At 39.4% G+C, this 26,700-nt stretch overlaps 2 protein-coding genes across 2 annotated transcripts; one reads left to right on the forward strand and one right to left on the reverse strand.

The window, feature by feature from the left end:
• The first annotated feature begins 8 nt into the window (after positions 1-8).
• LOC111339275 (uncharacterized) lies at positions 9-21,900 on the forward strand. The gene is made up of 23 exons (XM_022945903.2): positions 9-143; positions 3,432-3,728; positions 4,446-4,730; positions 5,331-5,630; positions 6,196-6,507; positions 7,202-7,345; positions 8,223-8,510; positions 9,274-9,606; positions 10,017-10,394; positions 11,292-11,636; positions 12,429-12,722; positions 13,447-13,776; positions 14,362-14,622; positions 15,213-15,497; positions 16,751-16,936; positions 17,241-17,348; positions 17,770-17,969; positions 18,394-18,516; positions 19,324-19,394; positions 19,482-19,522; positions 19,629-19,725; positions 19,906-20,011; positions 20,243-21,900. The coding sequence occupies exons 1-23, from the start codon at positions 77-79 to the stop codon at positions 20,861-20,863; spliced, it is 5,472 nt and encodes a 1,823-aa protein (XP_022801638.2). The 5' UTR covers positions 9-76; the 3' UTR covers positions 20,864-21,900.
• Positions 21,901-25,470: 3,570 nt separating this feature from the next.
• LOC148724210 (uncharacterized) lies at positions 25,471-26,682 on the reverse strand. The gene has a single exon (XM_088734538.1). The coding sequence runs from the start codon at positions 26,680-26,682 to the stop codon at positions 25,471-25,473; it is 1,212 nt and encodes a 403-aa protein (XP_088590664.1).
• Between the last annotated feature and the right edge of the window lie 18 nt (positions 26,683-26,700).

Raw genomic sequence — 26,700 nt, forward strand, 5'->3', positions numbered from 1 at the left:
AGCCTTAGCGGGTTCATTCTCGCGAAGACTAGGGACACAAAATCGTTTTAATTTAGCCCTCGCCTCAATTTTCTCAATGGCACGTTTGCGGATGCAGATTGCGGCTTATGTAGCCACTCTTGTCCTCTTTGTGCAGTTTAGAGGTGAGTGGTTCAGCTGATTGTTCAATTATCCAGCAGTTTGCATTGTGTACCTGTAGATATCGGCTAAAGATGTCATGATGCATGGCTTCACCGTAGTTGACGCTATTCTAACGGAGCGTGCACGGATTTCTACGGGTGAATAATACAGCAAATTAAAAGCAATTATTATTCACGCTATCTCATTACTAAGGAATAAAGTTAGGACATTATGATTTACAAAGGTTATTGCACTTGTGCCTTTTATTCCTTTTATTTCCATTGTTCAAACTCACCCTTCGATTTCACTCTCTTATCGGCGTGAAATGTCATGCTATGCCGAGCCTAAAGGGCAAATTTTTATGGGCTGCTACTTTCAAAGTCAACGTCAATAACAGCATATTTCTTGAATTATTCATCTATCTACTGGTGAACTAATTGCTGCTCCACAGCTGTCTCCAACACATAATAGATTATTTCTGTATGAAAATTTCATTACCGTTTTGGATCCTCCTACGAATCCGGACAGTGTTAGCTATTTCACAATGCCACTCGCCATTTGCAAATTATTGTTTTGAAACTTTCAGTGTCTGCGTTTTACAGCGTTAGACAAACTTTGCGTGTTTTTACTTCCCTTCAACTTCGAGTAACAATTCTCGACATTCCACACATGTATATTCATTTTATTACAGCACAGATAACAAGCTAATACTAAAAAACGTTTCACGAACCTTCGGCCGAGATAGCAAAGCTAATAATTCCAAACACAAATTTCCTTAGAGCTCTAAATGTAGCAGGATGTGAGGTTTTACAAACGCTTCAGCACTACTGTAAAAGCTTCCTTTGTTTTTTTTTTTTTTTTTTTTTTGCATCCAAGAATAATCTATTTTTTTATGAAACATCGTATCTTACAAAGAGGCTTTCCGATTCTTATTCAGCAAGAAGATATGTAAAAAAGTCGATCACGGTAGCAGATAGCGGTACTTAATTAAAATTGACTGACGCATGCTATCCGCACGTGATAAATTTTACGTTCGAGTGATTTTGACATCCGGTGGATACTTCACTTATTTAATAGAATTATCTCACGGTATTAGCGAATTGCCTGGGTTTTTTTTGCAGTTTTCGTTAAAGAACTTATTGCACGTCTCGTTTGTACCTCTCTGGACGGTAATTACCACGAAAAAGTTTTTAACGAAACCCATTATGAATTGCCTTAGGCGGAATTTTCGTCCGGTAACAGACCAAACATGAATCTCCTGTTCTGTTTGCCAATGTTTTCAGTTAGTAATTTAAGGCAAAAATAAGAGAAGAGAAAATCGCCTCTAGCAGTAATTTCCTTTTCATGTCACCACTGCGTAAAATTATATATAATTTTTGCGAATTCTTCTATTTTAATTGACTTAAAACAAATATTTCGAAGAAATTGCCTCAATTGGCAATGGGGCTTGTTCACTTCCCCCACATAATTCAAATAGAACTTGAGTCAGATATTAATTTTTTATGTCATCACCATGCTAGCAGAACACTCAATGAACTTTATTTAAGCCAATGACACTTCTTATTCAATGCATTTTCAGAAAGGAAAATTAATAAAATTAATGATAGCAGAAGTTTTTTTTTAAACTTTTTATCCTGTAACGTTTTACTCAGGTTTACTTGTAATCTTGGGGTTTGAAATGTATGCATAATTTGAGAGAGATCAAGGAGAAATTCATATATTTTACCTGGCAGCATTTTTGGTTTGGTTTTCATGATGATTTCTGATTAGTATGAAATGATAAATTTAAGCAAATTTGGGTAAAAATTTGTAGCTCACATCCCACTTGCATCGCTAACATGGTACACTAATTTTCAAGAGGGAGAAGTTCTCGTCTTTTTAATTAAAAGTTTATGTGTGGATTTTAAAATTTCTGTAAACCCTAGATGTGATAAAATTAAGATTGTTCTTTAATTATTAGCAGTAGGGAAGCTTCTCACAAGATATTGTTTGGCATTTTGCTTATGTCATTGGTGTAAATATTCATAAGAGCTCCTTTGAAAACAACTCAAGTGATTATATCTATTTGCTGTAAAATGAAGCCAACATGTTCAATGAATGTAATATGGTATGTTGATTTTCATAAAAGTAGACTCATGAAATTACATTACCCTAGTTGCAATGGTCTGCAAAAAGACAATTTCATTCTTTTAAAATTATGAGATTGTACTTCTTTTTATCTGTGGAACTATTATTCTAAATTGTAAAAAAAGCACTCATTTGACAAAATTTTCATGTTTCCTGAATATTTTCTAGAAATTCAGAGGCAAGTAGCTAAGTTTTATTCTGAACCAGGCATAAAAATAGGCTGATAGATTTAATTAAAGAGGGAAAATTAATTTGCAGCTTCTAACTTCAGAACAATCACCTGCTGTTGAAAGAGTTTAAAAAGTTCATTGTTAATTAAAATAAGATTTCTATCTTCAACTACGGGATCACTTAAAAGATAATTAACACACATGCTGGGTCTTCATATTTGTCAAGCAGAACCTTAAATGAATTGTGGAAATAAATTATATACTGTCAAAAACTTTTCCTTGATTACTGGGGTAACCCTGAATAACTTCTTACGTCTGAACTATGTGCTAACAGAATAATGATCTGCATAACAACTGACTTGTGAAAGCAATCAGCTCAAAAAAATGAATGAATGAATGATCTTGACAGTTTCCTCCAGGGAAAAGAAGTTGTGAAATTTTGTGACGATGTGCAAATGATCTAATATACTATGGTAAAACACAAGCATCTCAACTTGTCTCTTGTTATTATAAAAGAGCATTATGCTCTTTTAACAGTTTTACTCCCAATAGCTCCTATGTTATTTTTTAATTACTGTCTACCATACAATTTTCATGATATTATGGTTGGGAGAATTTGGTTTTGGATCAACCAATAATTCCTTAATTTACATTTTTCTTTATTCTCATTAATTGTCTGCTTGACACTGTATTGATATTGTAAGGAGAAATTCTGTCTTAATTACTCATGGGAGTTAAAGGTTGAAGACAGAATTTGAGCTCAGTTTTTTCCCTTTCCCTTCAATTGAATTATTTATAACAAGTGCAAAATTTTTTGAATCATGAAATGTTTTAACACCTTTTCAAAAATCCATGTACAAAAAGCACATCCTAACTTGAGACTTTTGGATGATTTTCGTTATTATCAAGGGTACCATATTAACATCATCGTTATAATTTTTATCAGTATTATTTATGTCGTTTTTTCTATGTAGTTGATCATTTTTTGTTAATTGGTTATTATAATGTTTTCAGGAGGATACCAGTATTCCCTAGCAAATCCTCGCAACCGCCTGCGTTACTTTGTTGCTATAATTGGATACTCTGTAGATCTAGATTGTCAAATGGATGATCCTTACGTCAGTGTTTCTCTAAAACAAGCAAAAGATGGAAAGGAGTTTGAAAGGATTGTAGATGGAATCAAAGTTACACAGAGTGGACAGATATTTACCATTAACAATGTTGAAGAGTCTGATAAAGGAAAATATTCCTGCAAAGTTAAAAGAACTTCTATGAGGATAGAGCAACTTTATCCTGTGAAGGATGGAACAGGTTAATAATATTAATACTGATACACACTTAACTATCCTGCTCTCCACATTTACAATGTTTTTTACTGCATTAAATGGTTTTTACTAATTTAGAACAGACTCCCCTAAACAGATGTCAACAACTACCCGCTCCATACAAACGACTCATTCACGACATAAACATCACAAACGACCGAAAAAGAACGACCTAACTTTACCGACAGATCGAAACAGACCAATCACGACTGACTTACACCACTTGAGTCTTACAGCCAATAACATCACGGCAAAACCAACCGATCATTTCACACGAACTGGAATAAGAACATTCTACTGACAACAATCATTCACTTGACTCTGATGATGACTTCCGCACAGGTTGTCGAAACGTGAGTCACTACCACCGACAACAGTCCTCAGGACTACACTCACCCGGACGATCAGACTACACCTTCAAATGTTTTTTACATTGTAAAACGGTGGTAATTAAGGTACATATAAAATGCCTTATTAAATAATTAACTTTTTGACTGGCCGTTTTAACCATTTAGGAGTTTTATTTTAGCTGAAATTGTAATCTAAATGTGTTTAGTAAAGGTTAAGTCATCTATAGGTTGTCTGACAATAGAGGCATGATATGCTCTGAATTGAGTCTGGACATGTTTTCCACCCCCACCCCCACCTCCACCCCCCCCTAAAATGTTTTTTGTAGTAATCTTTATCTGGATTTTTTTCACAGGAAGTCACATCTCACTTTCTATATTTCCAACCAATACTACAGCAAAAGAAGGAAGACGTGTCAGTTTCACCTGCAATGTTACTGGAAAAGGCATAAAAACTGTGGAATGGTATAAAAACAAAAAGAGAATTTCCAGTGCATCACATGACTTTAATGATATGCATACTAGCACTCTTCAACTGTCACCAGTTACCTCTTCTCAAGCAGGCCCATTTGAGTGCCGTGCATATGTTTTTAATAGGTTTAAGGGATACAAAGCCAAATCAGGAGTGCTTTCAGTTATAGGTAAAGAAGTCATGTTGTGTTGCAAAGTAAACTACATGTACTGTGCCACTCACTCAAATGTTAGCTAGAAAACGCACATAAAACACATCAAAAATTGCACACAAGTGCGTATAAAAGAAATATGTGTCAAAATTTCGAACATGTGAGCATAAGCTTGATGAATCTGCCTCATTATTATGTACATTAGGTAGGTCCTTTGTTTTTCTATTGTTGTACCAAGTTTGGTGTTATGGGCAAATCATCAGTTACAGACTAGTTTAGTCCCATCATGGATCAGGTGAAGTACTTTGTCATTGGGTAGTTGGTCAGAATTGAATTGGACTTTGTGGAATGTGGGGCATTTGAAGCTCCCTTAGTGGTTATGACCATCCAAAGTATTCATCACAGAGTTATGGGTTCAATTTTGTCTTGGATAACTTGGAGTTTCTTTTTTCCAAACAAAATGTCTGTAAAGCCCGAAACACAAGGTAGACACAAGATCTTACACTCAGGCTGGGGTCCTTGCTTGTGGGGCTGGCAAGGACCTTGTTACTGGCTGTGAAAATGTTTCTGGTTGAAATAGCATCATTTCCTAAATTAAATGTAGTGATTGTATTTCAGAGTTTAACTTCGTGGCAAAGAAGAGACAGTATCAGAGATTAATTGCTGGAGACCCTGTGACAATCAACTGCAAGACCAATGACCAAACAGCATCCCCCTCTAGGTTATGGAAGAAGAAAGATGATAAAAATCCAGCAGAGGAAATTCTTCCAAATGGGAGATCTATAACACGAAGGAAAAACAGATTCTATTTTAAGAGTGTGTCAGTGGATGATGCTGGTCTGTACATATGCAATGCTACTTTGCCAAGCATAAACAAGACTATTAAAGAGGAAATTACCAGTCTGCTTGTCTTCAAAGGTGACAAACAAATTTGGTGTTGACATTTCTTTGCCACAATGAAGGGTGTGCAAAAGATTTCCTCTTAACCATTCACCACTTAGAGAGACTAGCATCTAATTTATCCTTACAGTATTAGTTCCACTGAACCAAATATTAAGGTTGTTAGAATTATTCAGAAAGGAAGTGATCCCCAGTAAGGCTTTTGATTGTTAAACAGATTCTCCTTGTCTGTACCGTGGGAAATTGATGGAGTTATGGAGATTATGCTTACCGATGTTAAGTTGTAAAGGGTCAACCTTTTTACTGAAATATTTTCTATTCAAGTCCCTTAACTTAACTGAGTTTTTTTTTTTTAATTAAAATCTGTTGGGGACTCACTAGGGTACACCTCATTAGTCCACAACATTTTGACCACTGCGATGACATATATCGTTGTTGATAAAAGTGCACACCATGCTAAACCACTGTCAATTTGATAAACTTCGTTTCAAAGTCGTCCAAATTTTCAGGATACTATGTTATGTTCCAACTAGGAAATTGTCAGACAGAAAATATATCATGTTCATTTTCGTTACTTTATTAGGTGACCAAAGAAGTCCTCTGCCTCAGGTGTACCCATTCACTTCCAGTGTCCTTCGAGGTCAGAATTTTAATTTTTCCTGTCAGGTTCCTGGTAATGGAGTCTCTACCACTTGGTTGAAAAATGGGGTAGAAGTTCCAAATCACCAGATACAGTTACAACCAAGCAAGATGCTAAAAGGCCTTCCCTTAAGTGAAAATATTCTGATACTAGAGAAGGTTTCATGGGTAGATGCAGCAAATTACACTTGTGTAGTTACAACAGCTCAACAGCCAGGATATTCCAGCAATATTACTAGGGAGCTATTTGTTAAAGGTACAGTGCAATAATGAGTGGTATCTACTTTCTCTCAGGTCCTTACTGGTATTAATATGCCCAAGTTCAGATGTAAATCGTAGCTTTCCATTAAAAAAAAAATATCCAGTATCATGGGTGTGGGGCAAACACAAAGGTATTTGAGGGGTCTGGCTTTGTTTGCAATCAATTCTATTGCCATTTTTTATCCAGTTATTTTGCAAAGATGGGTAAGAGGCTGCTCATATTATAAGATAGTTTGGATTTGGATTTATGTTGCAGCACATTAGCTCCTGGATGGAATACTAATCATAATTGATCAAAGATTATTACCTAGAGTTTCATCAGGTTCAGGGAGTTGAGAGGGCATTGTGAAAAGAAAAGGGAAAAAAAAACTTAATTGGAGCTACCCCATAGGGGCTTTTCAGCCACAATGTAGTTTAAATAAGTGCTTAAAAATCCTCATTGGCTGATCGCATGAGGCAGACCAGTGGGCTATTTGCAGAGCACAGCTGAGGAGTTGAATCTGGGGCAACTGAGAACAAATCCAGTGAGTGGCAGGACTTGGACCCAGGACACCAGATTACAAGTCCAGCACCCTCCTCAACATGTGTTACTCAAAAAATCACTTTGCATGCTTGATGACCTTATCAAGACCTTCAGTCTAGATTCTGCCAAATTTTAACTACACAGTTTACATTTCTCATACTTCTAGAATGCCTTGAGCCCAATGAAAAGTTTGGTGATCCCACTGATCCTAGTGGCTACTTTGTGTGCAAACAAGGAATCCCTATCAAAGAATTCTGTCCACATTGGAGGATATGGAGCCCAGTAGAAAAGAGCTGCACCTTAAACCTGTGTAAGCATTTTGTTCTTAAATGTTCTTAGACTATAATAAAGGCATATAAAGGCATTAATAATTATGTATGAAGTTTACTATGTAGTGTTCCATCACAAATGCTGAAATCAGACTGGGTGTGCTACTCAATCTTTATTTATTTAATGATAAACTGATAGTATGTTGAGTACAAAATGAAATGAAAACATTGGCGTGTTGGTTTTGTCTTTCAGATACCTTGAGCTCATTATGCTTCAGTCAGTTTAAAGCTTGAACATTTCCTCTCCCATTCATACAATTCACACATTATTGTTATTTATTTTTATTTGTAAATAGCTTAAAAAATTTTTTTTATTTTATTTTTTTTGTGTGTGTGTCCCCAATTAGTTGTGAAAACTAAATACATTGACACATTAATAAATCTTTTACTAACTTACTTACTTACTTACTTACACTCCCCAGGCATAGACATTGGTCAAATGCCTGAGGGTTGTCTTGGAGGAGGGGGAATGTTGGAGCTTCAAATTGATGGGTGCATTATTTATCATTTAGTATACAGTATATATAATTTATTTCAGAGTATTTTAATTTTACAATTTGTTTTAAAGGGTTCATTTTTGAAGAGAAATGAAGAAAGGTACAGACAAAGTAAAAGAAAATTTTTGCAACCCCTCATTCATAAGAATTAAGGCAAAATGAAAATAATCATCATCATTCAAATTAGTGTTACATAATATTTTAGTTTATTTAGTTCACTAACCTTCAAAATCAAGTAATGTTCCACATATGGTTAAGTCGAGGTAACATTGAATGAGCTAGTAATGTGTACCACATGTTAAGCTGCTAATCACAGTTGAAAATATCATTATGGTTCAATAAACATCTTGTCTTTTTGCAGCATGGGTTGTTCCTGATAGAATGAATTACCGGTATGTCATCTCAGGAACAGTATTTCAATTGAACTGCCAACTTAATGATCCAAATGCACAAGTTAGGCTAAGAAGAAAATTTTCAAAGGATAGTGATTTTGTAGAAGTTCAACAGCCAGACAAGTATGTTACACAAGATGGCCAGAATTTCTCAATACTCTTTACTGGTGAAAAAGTGACTGTCAAGTGCGAGGTTATCGGGGAGAATGATCAAGTTGTTCCCGAGCCAAAGGAAGTGGAGCTAACAAAAGCACAAGGTAGGAATAATGTTTAGCAAATACAATGCATTGATATTGGTTTTTTGTCTCCTAAAATTAGAAACATATCTTGCAAAGTCAAAAAGTGTGGTGACTTGATGGTATGATTTATTTCAGTATGACTGGATACTCTGCCAACAGATTCCATGCCTTTGGTGAAAAGTGTTAATTTATTCATTGGCAGATCCAGGCCTTGAGCTGAGGGGGGGGGGGGGGGTTGTGTGTGTACAGTTGCCACATTTTCTTCATTCTGCATTTATTTTTTTACCCAAATGAGGGGAGCTTCTTAACCGTCAAACATGGGACATGGGATTCCTGTTGGTGTTCTACAGCCCTCCCCTCCCCACCCCACCCTCCCCATTAACAAACAAGGAAAACTTTAGACTTCTTCAGTGGATTAAAAAATTCCCGAGCATTGCCACCCTTAAATGTTTGTAACCCTTTTGTTCTGTGCTGAACTCGACCACCATAGGGGGGCTAACACAGTTTCCATGTTTGGTTCCTAAACAGAGATAGATCCAAACGTACTAGTAGAAAATCCCCACAAGCTTGAAAGGTAGACAGAGATCAACATGTTTAACTAGACGACGTTTCTCAATGACTCACCCACCCTTCACTTGTGATTGTTCTCTGACCCAATCCCTCCTCAGGTTCCTGTTAAGATTTACAAGGAGAACTGACAACGCATGACTGTCATAAAATTCAAGGAACAATGTTAGACCGTAATTGCACTCTCATAAATCTTTTTTTTTTTGTTTTGCAGACTTTCAGGTACATGTAAACGTCGTAACCATACCACACTGTATACATGGTCCTTTGGATGTAAATGATAGCGTCGAAGTAGACTGCCGTGGGTATCATTACGGGATAGGGAAGTGGTTTAAAATAGATCCAGGATCGACAGTTCCTCAGGATCTAACAGATCCATCTATCGTCATCCCTCGTCGGTCAGAATCCTTGCGAACGGGCCATTGGGCAAAAAACGTTACTTTGAAGCTGCGTAATGTAAAGCGAAGTGACAGAGGGAAGTATGTCTGCTCAAAAAGCAATGGATACAATGCAACCGCCAACATTAGTATCATCATCGATGTTGCAGGTAAATTAACTTAGTGACCAGCTCTACTCATTCTTACGTGGAATACTGATGAAAAGGGTGTGAACCGAAGGTGGGATTCACTGTCAGCCATTTTGAGATTGTATCGACAGAGCAATGTTTCGGGAGTAATCCGATTTTGCGTTGGTTTCTTCATTACACTCTGTGATTGGTCGAAAAAACTCGCGCTACCCTCTCAGCCAATCAGCTTTAAAATTTAAACCAATCACCTGTGTTTTCCCGCGCTTTGAGCAGTTTGCTTGTTTGGTTTTTGGTTTTACAACACTTAATCGAAAAGCGCCTCATAGTTGCCCAAATAGTTACTATGAGATTTTTTATCATATTTCTTCTTGTCTCTACATCCAAGTGGTATCATTATTACCTACTCCTTTGATATCTTTTTTGGCATATAGATCCCTCACCAGCAGGTATAGCAGTTGCACCTTCTCCCCAGTCTGTCGAAGAGCAATCTGGTGCCAGATTCCGCTGCACTGTAAGTGGTTCCCCTCGTCCGACGGTAAGATGGAAGAACAGGAGCGGAATAGTCGCCACATGCGAAGGAAAACAACATGGCAGTTGTAACTCCGTTGATGGAACTAAGTTCAAAGCAAACTGGGTGGATAAGAGAACGTGCTTAAGCCAACTATCGAGTTCCCCAACTAGCGGCAGATGGCTAAGTACGTTAGATGTCAAGGGTACGCAGTTTCCAGCAGATGATGGTGATTACACTTGTGAAGTTGACAATAGTTTGGGTAAACCAGTAAAACGGCATGCAGGGCTAAGAATTATAGGTAAGCTTACAGAATTATTCAAGATCATGTCAAGGGGAACGAAAAATCGATGGTTTAAGGTAGTACACATAGAGGGACAAATCACAAATCTGCTGTAATTCACCTCTGGTAACGTGGGCTTCTTAATGAAGATCCTCCTCCCTGCATCGTAGTTTGGTCTCCGCAATATATCGTACAAATTTCATTTGATCTTAATTTGTGCCATGATCGACGCGGTGACATGAGTCACACACAAACTGTTTGTACAGAGGACGTCGCTCAGTTCGTTGTAGTCCTTACTCTATGGAACCTTGTAGCAGGGGCTTGGGGACCAGGGATAGTGCAGCGTTGTAGACACAAGTTGTGGCTTGGGTTTGATTTCCAAAGCTGATGTCACATATAGTTGAGTTTGTTGCTGATTCTCTTTTATAATACTGCTCTAAGAGTTTTACTCTAGGTTCTACGGTTCCCCCGCCCCTCTCCCCTGCAAAACGCAACACTCCAAATCTCAATGCAAACTGGAAAGAGTGGACAAACAGCAACGTGCAAACCCCTGGGAACTGCAAACTGGAAAGAGTGGACAAACAGCAACGTGCGAACCCCCAAGGAGAGATAGTCGCCTCATTTCTTTTCCAATTCTCCATGTCATTTCCTTAGGAAATGTTCCGAGAACACTATAGATAATGTGCCCACTGATGTTAGGGTGCATAGGGTTGTCTTTTTGCCTTTTTTTTGTTTAGCAAAGGGTGCTGCATAAACGTCTCAATACCATTTGAAGGTACGCCAGGTCCATCTATTCCTTGTGATGCATTAACGAATTCTCTTGACTGAGCGGCGTCATGTGCACCCTACATTAGCAGCCCCCTTTGAAAACTCCTCCTTGAAACTTGATGTAATATCAACTTATTGTTCCACTAGTTGATCCGAAGTTAATCAAAGAAACAAAGAGCGGATATGAAAAGCCTGTTGTCTACAAAGACATAGATGAGAGGTTGGAATGCACGACCGAACGCAGTAATCCCGCAGCGAATTTCTCGTGGACATATCAGAATATCAAAGACGGATGCAAAGAACCTTCTGATTGCCTATCTGGAAAGTGGATAAAAATCTCGGGTGGTGTTGGAAAGGTAGAGCAACAGTCTCCGAATACAAGCATTCTCGTAGTACCAAGAAACATCGATAGAAAAGTTTTCAACTGTACTGCAACAAACCCCGCCGAAAGAGGAAAAATAGACTGGAAGTTGTACGAGTTTGTTCGAAGAAGTAAGTCAACACAACTTCTTAAGGTGTTCATTTGATGGAAAGTTTAAGACCTTTCGTATCTAAGGAACCTTTGTGGAATTAGGGAACTTTTCAATATGGTAAAGCCAAATTATAACACAATCAAAGTAAAGCCCGCGCTCTGATTGGTCAATTCAGCGTCCACTTTTTGCCCACGTGAGCAAATGTAGAATAGTTTGCGTGCACTTGTTTTTTCTGGTCGCGTAAGGTTTCTTAAATAAAAGGGAATTCTTTTGCTACAATGTATCTATGTTATGTTATAAAACAAATGGTAAACACGACAGCATGCACTATTCAGTGTTATGGATGCACTTGGGAGGTTTGCTAAGCACTCAGGAAGCCAGAGTCGCTCCCGGCTATCGCCTCGCGCGACTCTTACGCTTCTTTCGTGCTTAGCAAGCTCCCGCGTTCATCCATAACTCAATAGTGTGCGCTGTGATGTTTACCATTTGTTAATTAGCATTGGTGAGAAAACTACTCTAGCAAAACCAAAGAAAGAGACCTAACCTATGAGAATGCAGGCAACCTACACAGAATTACGCTTCTTTCGTGCACAGCAACCCCCCCGTAGGTATCCATAACTTAATTGTGAAGGCTATGGAGTTAAACATTCGTTAATGAGGCTTGGTCAAGCCAAACTCACAAAATTACAAAAATCCTTTTCAGGCCTACTCCTCAACTCGTCGAGCCGAATCGGAATTGAAGCCACTCCTTGCTGAAGGGGGAGAAGATGATGTGATTGCAATTTTCAAATGTTATCTTTTTGCGTTTCAGATGAGCCAGATCACCTCGAAAATTTGTTTGTCAAGCCCAAACCTTACGTCACAGCCAATGTTGGTGAGAACATCACATTGAGATGTGAGGCCAGCGTTGGTGTCTTCAAAGAATCCCCATTCTGGTCTAAAAAAGGACAACCCCTCAAAAGTAAATCATTAGGGAATTATCAACAAATAAGTGAGCTTCGTATTTATAATGCCTCGCTTGACGATACTGGTCTTTATATCTGTTCAGCCAAGAAGCTAATTGATGGCCTCAATACCAACAAGGCTATTCAAGTGGAAATAAAGGGTGAGTGAGACGTTACAATAAGGTTCCTATCTGCGAAATATGCTACTGTTTACGTTGCGTTACGTTACCTAAGAGATCTAATTTGAGAGCTTAGCAGGTGTACATAGTTTGACTGGATCCTGCTACCTCTTCCATCCGCCATCTTTTATCACGAAAGATATAATAATTATTATCTAACTTCACAAAGTAGAGTACAAATATCCCACGATATCGGACAGTTGGTTAGTTTGTAATGTTAAAAAAAAAACCTGTTTAACCGGTCGGCTGCACGTGCCACGCTTGTCTGTCTGCTTTGCTTTTCCAGCTTTTTGAGAAAAAGGTAGAAAATAAAGAAGCTGACTAATAGATAACTTATTAGACGTTTTGGTGTGTAGTCCCTTACAGGGCAGAAAATATTCACCACTTACTCGTGGTTTGAATTTTGACTCACCATACGGGCTCGTCAAAATACGGCACAACTTGTAAAAATACTCTGCGATACTACACACCAAAACGTCTAATAAGATGTAATTAGCAAAATATAAGGTGAAAACCCGAGGCTAAGCAAAGCATTCCAAACTTCGGATATTTAGTTAAGAGTGAGTTAATGTCAATAGACAAAAAGGAATCAGAACATTCTGACTTTCAGATGCGCGTTCAACTGATCGAGAGCCCAACACAGGCTAACTTTATACCAAAAGAGCTCTCAGATTTATTTTCGTTTTGAATTTTTTTTTTTTTGCAGAGCTGACCAAGCCGACCGTTACCATCACTCCTAATGTAACCAAACCCGCAGGCCAGCGTGCTGAATTATTCTGCAATGTCACTGCAAATCCTCAGCCGAAATCTGTCATTTGGAGACGAGACGGAGAAATAATAAGCATAGAGAAAACCGAGAGTGATGACTGCGGTCAACTGAAAAGGGGTGTCTACGAAATGGAAGGAGAAATGGATCCCGGGGTGTGGAGAATATTCATCTGCTCTGTCAAAGACTCTTATCACACAGGCGTCTATCAGTGTGCGGTGGAGAACGCCGAGGGACTGGGATCTGCTGATACGTTCCTGAATATCCTGGGTAAGTATCGTGCTAAAACTTTGTTCTGGTCTGTATTTATGCAAGGTTTCGACCAAGAAGTTGTCAAAAAACAGGACACATCCAATTGTAATTGTACGAGTGAATAACACAGACAGATAACACAGACACGAGGTTTGATGATTCATGAAATGCAAAAACCAAATTCAGTAATTGTTTTATCGTACATTTTTTAAACAATTTGCAAAAAAGACACTTCTCTCTAAGATGGAAAATGTTTGAGAAAACTACACGGAAGAGGGTTTCGGAAACTAGGCAGACTTTAAACTCGACACGATAACCCAATATCTGCAGCAGATATTGGGTTATCATGTCAACCTCACGCACTGTTCTGTATTGCCTGTATGCTCTCGAGCAATCAGAGTTTTCATAGTAAGTCTAATGTATAATAATTTCATTTATTTGCATGACCTTAAATTTGAATCATTGCTGATTCTGTTACGAGAGATTAGATGCTGGTCACTCGTTAGGGAAGGACAACGATGCTTTCTCGAGTAGACGGGTGAAGTGAGGCAAGTATAGACTTGCGAACTGAGATCTGACATTTGTATTTTGACATTGATACAGAGAGGCCAACTGTTTCCGTGACAAAGATTTCACAATTTGGGAACAACGTCCAGCTGCAATGTGCTGTGACTGGAAACCCACCTCCTACCGTGATCTGGCAGAGAAAGAACAGCAAAGGTCAATTTGTGCGTCTACCAAACGCTGCGAAAGGATTCACCAACCAGACAGTGTATATCATAGAGGTGTTGAACGAGGCCGACAAAGCAGAATATCGCTGTGTGGCAAGCAATACCCAAGGACAGACAGAGGACACTTACTCGGGTAGGTTACGTTGTCAAATTGAAACGCTTGATAGGTTCTATCTAATTAATATCAGTTTGATGCCTCAATGTTATTTTGAGAGGCTGTATATCGATTGAGCGAGTTTTGGACCCAACAGGGTTTCGACTGAGCAAGAATCCAGGTATTCGTGAATGAAAGAGAGGTCCACGCTTTGATTTAGGAAACACAGAAAAACCCTTTTTCCCCTTTTTTAAAATCTAACCAGAGCCTCAAAGTAGGCAAGGAATATTTCAGGACGAGCAAATTTTGATATTCCAAGTCGAGTGATAATAAGCGATCCTACCGTTGTAAGTATTTTGACAAGTAGACAAGTAGTAAAAGAACTCTGTTTAATGTCGGTATCTTAGCAACTGCTCACCCACCCCTCCCCAAACCTAACAAAAGTCAACTGATGCCAAGTAAAAGTTAATGTTTGGTTAGGGGAGGGGTGGGTGCGCAGCGGCTCACATACTGACATGGATTCAAAAAACTCATTTTTGTGATAAGGGGGGGAGGGGTGGCACCCTCCCCGACCTTCCCCATGGATCAGCCTGGTGAGTTTCACTTTCTTATTCTCATTTCTCTCCAAGACCCCTCTGTTGAAGCTTTCAAGCAACCCAGGGACGAATACAAGTTTTCCACACTTGCCATGATCGTTGTGATCGCTGTCAGCAGCTTTGTGATCTTGTTACTGCTGTTTATCATTGTGGTTCTTTATCGGCGAAAGAAGCGGTATGGCGGATTTTACATCTTTACACTTCCACCTCCCCCTGATTACATCATGAAATTAGATCCAGAGAGATCCTTATTGGACCAAATAAGCAAACTGCCCTACGACGCTCAATGGGAATTTCCTAGGGAACGCCTTGAAATTGGTAAGTACAGAGTCAGCAGAGGGAGTACCACCGTTTCGATTACACGTAGTACCAATTTTTATACGAGTTAGCATTATTAACAGTCTTAGTCATGTGATCATCGACTGTTTAACTGCTCTCCTCATTCATGTTTGAATTTCCATTTGTGAATATGACGAACAGCTCTTGTCATCTCTCAGGGACATGAATTCTTAACCTGTAAGAGTGACCAGCATCTAATTTCTCCTTACAATATCACCCCTGAATCACACATTCCGGTCAGGAGAACAAGAGAAATGATCACCAACTAAAGAAGCTCTTGATTGTTGAACAAATTCTCCTTGTCAGCACCCTAGGAAATGTATAGAGGACAGTATGGAGAATATGCATATTGATGTTAGGGTGTATAGGGTTAAACCATCGTTGGTATCCTATCTCGGTTAACACGCAACGCAGTGCTTTATCATTAGATTTAAAGTGAGCTTAAATGCATAAAACATGTAGCCACTTGCCAAAAACAGAACAACAATTTCTGCCTAACAAAGCATTTTGCAAAGTTCTTAAAGACCCTTCGTTGAGAAACTTGCCATATAATTTAGGAAGCAGCGTATAAAACAATTATGGCAACGTTACCGAAATCGTTGCCAAAAATGGGACTTGATTTCGAATGGTGCAACGTTCCCTATCGCAAGAACTTGGCTTGCAAAGGTCGTCTCGTTGGGTTTCACACTATGAAACGTTTCATCCCATTGCATCCCCAAACAGTTGCGAGACTAAGCTTGAGCCTAAAACAGAAGCAATTAACAAATGGTAGACACCAAAGCGTACACTATTGAGTTATGGATGCACTTGGGAGGTTGCTAAGCACGAAAGAAGCGTAAGTGTCGCGCGAGGCGATAGCCGAGAGCCACTCCAGCTTCTTGAGTGCTTAGCAAACCTCTCAATTGCATCTATAACTCAATACTACTTCTTTCGTGCTTAGCAAACCTCCCAAGTGCATCCATAACTCAATACTGTACGTTGTGGTGTTTCCCAGTTGTTTTGTAACATAGCATTGACTCACTGTAGCAAAAGAGTTTCCTTTTATTTAACACTAAAAATCTTACGCGACTAGTCTTTGCATTTGCTCAAGTCAGCAGCATACACCCGTGGGAAAATGGTGGACACTTAATTGGCCAACGAGAGCGCACGCTTTACTTTGGTTATGTTATAATGTAACCTGACGTTTACACATATCACAGTAACTGACTTGCTGTTTATGTTTCTTCTCACAGTTAGGCCCCTGGGGTCGGGTGCGTTTGGTCAGGTATTCCTTGCGCATGCGGTTGGTATCGTGGCATTTGACCCGCGCGGTAGCACCAAGCGGAAGTCTGGCCGCAGACGGTCAAGGTTTGGATCCACAAGTCGGCCTTATGTGAACGACAAACGAGTCACAGAAGTTGCAGTGAAAAGCCTTAAAGGTAAGTTCATCATTCTGCGTTTACAAAAGAACACTGAGAGAAAGCGTGCTGTACCTCTCAGACGGAAACTGGCGTTAAGTGTCGTAGGGGGAGGAGAATTAAAATGTTTTTAACACCCCCCTCCCTTGTCAAGAGGAGCTTTCAAGTTATTAAAAAAACAGCCAGATGCAAATGTACAGAACCCCCCCCCTCCCCCCCCTCCGCTCCCCTACTGTAAAATCTTACCCGCCCTTGCTTTACACTCCGTATTTTCTTGATCCTATCAAGAAAGCTTTTCTTTAACAATCTTTTCCCCTCTCTACAGATTCTGCCACGGAGGCCGAGTTAAGGGATTTGGTATCTGAACTGAAGATTCTGATTCATATAGGCGAGCACAAAAACATCGTCAACTTGCTTGGCGCATGCACCAAAGGTTCGTTTAAACCAGGTTTAACCGACTTCATTCAACTTTTGTTGTTTGGCTTCACCCTTCTGTGCAATAATTTAGTAACATTTTCGTCGCTACTAGTAATTTACTAATCTTTTGCTAACTTTATGTTAAAAGTGGTTTTCAGATTTTATTCGAAAGCGGACTGGAATATCAACTCAAATAAACGATGATATTCCAGTCCTAACTGAACAAAAAATTATTAACAATTTCAAGACATTTTACGTAACGCAGTTGAGAAGTATCTTATACGCTGTGTCGTGTTTACGGTCAGAAAACTTTTTTCGGAATAATGCTTTAATGATAAGCGACATATATTCTTAATTAATATTCTCACCCATCGACTTGAACCTCTGTTTTTATTCTAAAGTAAAGAAAAAGTTGCTAGAGAAAATTTTCTCCGTAGGTCGCGAGAGAGATCTTTGGGTTCTAATAGAGTACTGTCCGCATGGTAACCTACTCGACTTCCTGCGTAAACGCCGTGATATATTCGAAGCAAAGTGGTCCACCCCTACTGAGCACGCTGACGTCACATTTACAACGATTGACCTTTACATCTGTTCGTTGCAAGTCGCTCGTGCAATGGAATTTCTTGCCTCAAGAAGGGTGAGTGTTGTCCATCAAATTTCACAAAGCACTTACAATCGATTTGAGATAAGAAACATTTCGGCCTGCGGTTGAAACCCAATTAAGAATGATCCCCGTGGGCTAGCAGCACTGATATTAAATAAATTGCAGAAAAGGAGCCAAAAAAAAAAAAAATTAAGCTTCGACAAGATCTGAACCTGTGCCTTCCGGATGAACAATATCTGGGTGCAACTACCCACTCACTATGAAGCTACATATCTGCAACAAGGCAAATTTTAATAGGTTCTTCGTTCCTGTAAAGGAATCTGATCACAATCAACCTGAAATAGGTAATGGTATCCTTTTTAAGGATCTCAGCCAGCGAAGACGAAAATAAGAGCGGGCGGCAGTCGTGCTATCAAAGATTTTAATACTAATATCTGAATTTTTTTTTTCTTCTAAGTGTGTCCATCGTGATCTTGCTGCTCGGAATGTGTTAGTGGGTGAGGATTATGTTTTAAAAGTGGCTGACTTTGGATTGGCGAGGGACATCTATAAAGAGGAAAATTACGTCAAAACGACCTCGGTGAGAATGACTCCGCTGTCCTTGTTAATCCGCACTGGGGGGATAATTTAATATTTAACAATTATTCGCCGAAGGCGAGGTGAATATTGTCGAATAATCCCCGAGACAAAGTCGAGGGGATTATTCGACAATATTCGCCGAACCTGAGGTGAATAATTGTTTTAGTATAATTTCAGAACTGAGCAACAGAGAAATTTCTAGAATCATAACATTTTGGTAACATTTATTAACATTTTATTTTAACATTTTATATAAGCCGCGTGGAGTGGTTTATATAGCGTCATATAAGCAACCGCTCGACCAATCAGATGGCTGGAAACTCTTTGCTTAGCTCTGAAATTATACTAATTCGAATTCCTACGGCTCCCCAGCCTGGTGATGCAAAATGATTCAAACGATATCTTGCCTCATTTCTCTTAAAAAATTGGATATTTCTCTTTGTTTTTGTTGTTGCTCTTTCATTATAACGTTATCCCTGTTTTTTTTTTCCTCCTTTGTCTGATTTCCTTCGTCATTGGGAACTCAAATTAGCCTTTATTTACAACATAGGTTTGCTTCCTGTATTAACCTTCTAACCCATAAGAGTGACCAGCATGTAATTTCTCCTTACAATATCACCCCTGAATCAAACATTATGGTCAGGAGAATAAAGGAAGTGATCACCAACTAAACCAGCTACTGATTGTTAAACAAAAATTCATTTTGTTAGCTCACTGGGAAAAACAAGGAGAATGATCTGGAGAAGTGCATACTGTTGTAAGATTGTAAAGATTGGAAGTAACCAGTGGTTTTTATGTTCACTTGTAGGGCCTTCTTCCAGTGAAATGGATGGCCATAGAAGCCTTGGTTGATCGCATTTACACGCACAAAAGTGATGTGTAAGTCACACTTGTAATCTTGAAAATTAAGATTTGCGTTGTCCTAGTTCACCTTGGTAATGTGTATCGTATTTCCCTCTCTCGTAGATGGTCTTTTGGGGTTTTGCTGTGGGAGCTGTTTACACTTGGTGAGTTTTTCAGTTTTAATGATAGTCATGTGTTGTGAAAGATACAGTATCCACATTGAGTTCTATTTGAAAAATTAGCATCTAAGAGTATATCTTTATCAATAAGGTGGAAGCCCGTACCCAGGTCTCCCGGCCAATGAAGTTTATCAGTATTTGATGGAAGGAAATCGCATGGAAAAGCCCTTGAATTGCCCGGATGAAATGTAAGCATTCCATTGATCAGTAACAGACTTTGAGTGAAGCCATTTTTCGTGCGCATACATTTTTTTTCGCCAATCATTTCTTGTTTTTTCATCATTCATTCAGACATCCATGTAATTCATCCATTCATCCAATAATTCGGTCATATTTATGTTTTTATCCTATATTCATACAATGTACAGGTACGAAATAATGTGCCAGAGTTGGATGCATAGCCCAGATGACAGACCTTCTTTCACGGATCTTACAGCTCTGCTTGATAAACGGTTGGAAGAGAGATCTTCAGAGGTATACTTTCTTGGAAATATAACCGCAAAAGAGAATTCATCTTTCATGACTCGACAAAAAAAAAAACAAAAGAAGTCCTCGAATTTTTCGAGCTATTTTAGGGAATTATCTGAGCTTGCTTGCTTGCTTTTTCCCCCAATATCAAGTCTCCTGTTCGGTATTTTTCATTCTAATTTAACTAGTGTCCTTAGCTACCCTCTTTCTCACGAATTCCTTATTCCTCTTTCGAAGACTGGCGAAGGTTACCTAGATCTTGAGCTTGCAGAAGATGACCCAGACTTAAACGAGCCAACATTTGACGATGAATATCTGGATCCCGGTGAGAGCCTCTTAAGACCTCCTGGGAGTCCCACCTCCGAACAAGAAAAACACGCTCCGCTGCCACCCCTCCCTACAGGAGACATTGAACTGGAAACCTTTGAGCCGGAGAACCCCGAAGATGAAGAAAAACAGAGATTTATTCTTCAGGACCCACCAAAGGAAAGAGTTGCTCTACGCAAAGACAGCGAGTTGGAAAAAGTTCGTAAAGACACTCAAGAGAAAGAGAAACCCAAAGAAAGTGTAAGCCAGGTAAATGATGACGACTTCATGAGTCAGAAAGAACAGCTTCGTTCAGACGATGAAGATAAGGACGTATGCGAGAGAAACTCTGGAGTTTTTGAGTATCCGCCCCAATACGAACAAAGAAATTCGCCGCTTTCCTTGCAAGAAGATGGCTATTACAGCGACCAGAACTCCCCAGACGCAGACGAGAGGCAGAAATTCATTCCATCTACAGACGATGTGTCTTATAAAGGGGGAAAAGTTGGCCTTCGAGGAAGGCAACCCTCCAACAGATACGTGAAATCATGATGAAAAGTAACCAATGAAATTGATTAACTAATCAGTTGTATATGAAACGTTTTACCAATCAAGCGATAATAGTGTATAGGTTTACTTAGGGCTGCACTGGCTTTGACCCAGCAAACGTTTGCTCCATCCAAGAAAGAAAAGAAATACTTTGAAATAATGAGAGCAAATTTGTAATTTGCAAAGAGACAACCATATAAGTCTCACTTCCGACACAACAGTGAGTCGGCATTTCCTCTTCCTGAAAATGATTCGACCGAATTGAGTCGAAACAGATAACCTATTCAACCCTAATTGACCTTTTAATTACAATGTTGTCCTCAAATGTGGCGTTTCTGACCTCGGTTTCATGTTTAACTAGTTACCAGTCTCGCGCGCCGTCCGCCATTTTGAAAGTCGTGTATAGAGACTCGTAAAACGTCTAAAGAGGAAATGGTTTGAACCGGGGGGGAGGGGGGTTAACATGTGACAGTGTAGTCTGATCGTCCGGGTGAGTGTAGTCCTGAGAAGGACTGTTGTCGGTAGTGATGACTGACGTTTCGACGACCTGAGCGGAAATCAACTTTAGGGTCGAGTGTAAGCATTGTTTGTTTTTTGTTCAAATATCTCCAAGATCTTTTGGCTTTTTACAGATTAAAGGGGGGGGGGGTTCCGTTAAAAGTTCAAATTACTATCATAAAATTCAAAGGCAAAAGCTACAATAGCCATAGAAAGCTTATATCAGATTCAAATATTTATTTAGTCAATAAATATATAGAACAAATAGTAATCAAGTTGTCTTATTTACAGAATACAATGTTACTTTTCTGAGATTTGAATGACTTAAAGAGAAAATTTCTTGACGGAGTAACTTGGTATTCTGTGCAAATGCAATTATTCTGATTATTTCATATCAAGAACATAGAAAGAACTATTCGCGCAAACATTTTAGTTCAGGAATGATCAGCTTGTGAATTTTCCTCACATTAGTATAAATGCACTGTCTAGAAGTGGTAGTAAGAGTTAAGGAAATTGTCAATAAATGTATATTACATTGATAACACTCTAAATTCTCTGGGAGAGGCAACATATACATGTCTGGGCATTAGTTAGGAGATTCACCTCACGGATCATGAGAGTGAAAGGGTTCGGTGGATGGTTTCGTTCGACAGGCCCCAGGCAACTCAAGTGATGTTAATAGTTAGATTAAGCACCGCGAAAACGGCGAACGCTGAACGTCGGCTTGTCGTTTGCCGTTCCGTCAGCGATGTTCGTCTGTTTAAGCTTCCCGACGACACGGCAGAACAAATGTTCTCATTCTCCATTCACTGCGACTAGAAATGATGGATACAAAGAAGTAATGTATTTTCCGCTTGAATTTGAACTCATTAGCTTTACAAGCAGTTCTTATAGAAGTAAGATGATAAACGAAGCTTAGCTATAAAAGGAAGCGATCAAAATGTAGAAATAGTCGGCAAAAATGGGCTGCAAATACTCACGCTTTCGCGTTCACTACAAACGGGAAAAATGTCCTCCTCGAGTAGAAACCAGGCGCGTAGCGTCCTATACGCATATACGTACGTGCGTACATGAAGTGACCAGAAACTTTTGAAAACAATGTTGTGTTTGCACCAAGTTTGCTCAAAATAAGGGCAAGACGCTTTGTTCTTTGCTTGTATTCACACAACTATTTCGAACAAGAAATAAAGAACGCAGTACTTTTCGCTCAGTTTACTTAGGTTTCTAGATCATATGTGCTTGTGCGTACTTGAAAAAATGACAAACGGCGGCCGGCAAACAGCAGACGCGGGAAATGTCAGGTCACGTGACCCTCTGCCGTTCGCGGGAAAAAAATACGTAGTGCTTAATCTCTCTAATCACGAAAGGCCACTTACGGTGGTTGTCTGTATTTAGTTTTATTTAGGGGTTGATATCCTATGAAAGACCTCCAGTTTGTGATACAGGGTACCTACACGGCTTATTAGGAGAGCGGAACAATACAGGGTAACCAGACAGCCCGTTAAGAGAGCGGAACATGCAAAATATGAAAGAGAGGGGTTGGGAACTGAATGGAGGAAGAATGTAACATGTAACTCTCGGGGAGTTCGTCGTATGAATGTGTTCATCTTTCTATCGCTGATTGAGGCCTAGCGGCAGGATTCAATAGAAGGTAAAACGCAATTTTGGAAAAAGCTGTTTTATCTATAGCGGTGCTAAACTGTTTAATGACCTTCCTTCAAGCCTCATGAACTCTGGCAATCTGCAAACCTCACGATTGGCTAGAAATTTCTTTTTTAATTAAGTAGTGGTATGAAATTTTAGGATTATGAGCAGCATTAGTATTATTGTCTTTATTTAGTAATATAATATTATATTAGATTTTTTAAATACTTTGTTTATTTATTTTATTTATTTATAAGCTTCGCCAAAATCAATTTGGCAGGAGAGATCTCACAGAGCTAACGTTCCATTAAAAAAAACATTACAAATTACAATTACAAATTAGAATCGAGTGGTAGGAATTATGTGATTATTAGAAATAGTTATTTAGCAACTGAGTTTGGCCAGTAATGCTGTTAGTGGTCAGGTTTAGGAAATTAAAAGGCAGTATTTTAGTAAAATTTAAGTCAATTAATATATATGTATATATGTAACTGTAGACAGTACCGTTTCGGCCTTCTGGGCCTCATCAGTGCAGTGCTGATAATACGATGGGGGAAGGACCGATATGGTTACCCCGAACGATCCCACATTTGTGGTATCGTCTAAGCCATGCCAGAGTGCTCAAACTAGAAAAACCTAGTGAGCTATGCGCAATGCTAGCGGCGATGACTCACCCCACAATGCTCAATTTGGACATGAAAGCAGAGCTTTGTATGCCAAAGAGCTATATTCTGTATACGAGGGAAACCCTGACCCTGTACACCCCAAATAATCATACTTAAATAGAATAAATGTTTGAAAAGGAAATTTCCCCTGAGCGGGATTAGAACCCACGTCCCCCTGTTACTAGTCAGGTGTGATTTTTTTTTTTTTTTTATTATTATTTCTACTAAAACAGCTCAATGTGACCCGCTTCTAAGCTATTCTATTTACAAGGCGACAAGGTTGAGATTTCTTAACTATTACAGGTTTTCTACTTATTGCAGTGTTACATTTATTGAGGCTAACTAGTGATAACATAACAAAAGGTTTGATATTGCGGCGTATATATGGTGGGACTCATTACTTTGTATTAACCTGGTTGTTGGCATATACTAGCCAGAATTTCGTATTCCAATAGATCTCTATAGGTGAAAATGGAGTCGTTCATTTACTAGGCTTACAATAGTATCGTTAATGTACCATTTCAGAGGGAAATAGTAGCTGAGACCTGTGTGTTGTTGTACTTGAAAATCTTTTTGAATAAAGTGTTTAACCTTAGCATTAAAAATATACTGTGGTGTGATGTGAACATCATTTTAACAGAGTTCTACTGCCGATTTATGTATAGCGTAGCGCGCTATGTTTAGAATGAAATTAATTAGGTTGATTTCGCTTCGCCAGTGGGCGTTAGCCTTCGTTAATGGGACACCAAAAAGGGCTATGGGGTGTGTCAGAGTTATGTTGTCGTTGGATATGTCGGTGACGTATTTTTGTATGGTCACCCAGAAGGGTTTAAGAGCGGGGCAATGGAGGAGAAGGCGATCGAGCGTTTCGGTGTCATTGCAGTGCGGACAGTCCATCGTGGGGTAGACGCCTATTCGGAAGAGGGACAGGGCGTGTGGGAGGACCCTGTGAACGATTTTCCACGCGATATCGCCGAAATGATTGGGAAGCAGGGGAATGTAAAGTGATTTCCAAAACGCGGAGGTGAATTTGGGGGGGGGGGGGGGTTAAGGGTGCGCTCCCAATATTGTAGGCTGGGGATGGTGGGCTGCTGAGACGCCATAAGCATTTTGTAGAAACCCCAGGTGGGGATATTAGCAAGTGGAGTAGCTGAGGAAGAGATGGTGAATTCGGCTGGGTAGGCGGGGTGGGGGGAGTTGTAGTGGAGGCAACAAGGCGTCGCCAGTCGTCTGGGAGGGCCTGTAGTAGGGTGTTGAGTTCGCGGGCGAGTTGGCTCGGGGGAAAATCGGGGATCATATCGCGGAGCGCCTCGGGGGGGGGATAGGAATTCTGGTATAACTTCGTAACATAGATCGCTCAGTTGTGTAACTCCACTCTTAATCCAGTGGGGAATCAAGAGTGGTCGCCCTGCGCATTGTATACGTGGATTGAGGAAGAGTGAGTAGTATGAGAAATAATGTCCGAGCTCATTTTGGATTTTTGGTTAAAAATTTGATTTTGGATTTTGGTTAAAATTATCTTTTACGATAATTTTTAACCAAAAAACATCCTTTCACGATAAATTATTGCATGGCCACGATAATTTAGTACCTCTTTAAGCTCAAAATCGATAAATTATCGCGTGATTACGATAATTTAGTATCCCTTTAAGCGGAGACCTGGCTGATTTTTGTTAAATTATCGTACTGTCACGATAATTTAATACAAAATCATCTTTTCGTATTTTCCAAATTCAAATTATTCATTCAGGCCGGCCGAATGCGTGTGTTTTCACTCTGTTTGGAAGAATGATTCGCTTGTCCTCATCGGCGGACAGCGACTTTGTTAATCTCCTCCATAAACATATCATGCTTTCGACTTCTGAGGGTATTCATCTTCCGATGCTGTTTACCACCACCAAACACACACCTCTTATAGTCATCGAAGCTGATGGTACTCTCCACCACTCCCGTCTTCACTCCCTTGCACTTCTTCTTCTCATCTCCCCCGTCAAACATCTTGTAGCTGTACAACTTCGCCCTCAGACCGACAAACTCCTCAATGATTTTTCCACCTGCCTCATCTTTAAACTTTCCAAAAACTTTCTTGTTCACACCGGTTGGTATCCCAGAAGAGTGCCCTTTAGGAATGTTGCTCGTGTCAAACAAAGAATCCACGTCATTAATTATATCTTTGTAAAAATCTTCGGTCTGAATCTCATAGCAAAGACTGTCAGTATCGGTGAAAAGAAGCTCTGCTCTGTCTCCATACTTGGGTCTGATGTAGTTGTAATGAAAGTCGTACATCAGAGTCTTGCTGAGATCGAGGATACACATTGCGAGATAGAGTGGTTTGTTGAAGAGAATTTGCATCTTTCTCATATGGATCGCACAGAGATTCTCAGAGAAGATGGTGCAGCGTTCGAAGTTGACCTTATTTACCAACTTCTCCGCCTGCTTTTCTGAGTTGACAAGTCTTACATCAACCCGATTCCGAATATTCTCCATCGTCTTACCATAGACAGAGTTGTTCATGAGTTTGAAAAAGTCCTTCTCGAAATAGTTGTCAGCCTTAGCTCTCAACTCTGTATTCAAATCGATATACTTTTTCATCCAAGGACTCTCTTTAAACCGAATGATGCGGTGAATCTTTCCGATTTTAACACCAAGACTCATGTAAAGCTTCAAAGCCTCATGGTGAACGATGTACTTCTTTTTACCATTCAAGGTGCAGACCAGTTCATGAACATTGCCAACCAACAAGTTCTCGGGAGCGAGGGGATAGTCATCAAAGTGATCGTATAGCTCTTTGTCGATAGGAAGCAAGTCAACCTCAAGAATGCAGGGAAAATTCTTCCAATCTTCAAAATCTTTCTCATCCACCCATTCAAAGCCACGCGTTGGTAGACTCTTGCTCATCGCCCAACCGTAGAGGTTGTTTGCGTCAAGATATGTGATGAACTTTGAAGGTCTGCTCTTTTCAAACTTCTCACCCATGTATCTGTTGTTGGCTTGTGAATGTCTTTTCGTAACCATCGAAATCCCTCCACGAAT

Source organism: Stylophora pistillata, chromosome 9, assembly GCF_964205215.1.
Source record: "Stylophora pistillata chromosome 9, jaStyPist1.2, whole genome shotgun sequence".
NCBI lineage: Eukaryota > Metazoa > Cnidaria > Anthozoa > Scleractinia > Pocilloporidae > Stylophora > Stylophora pistillata.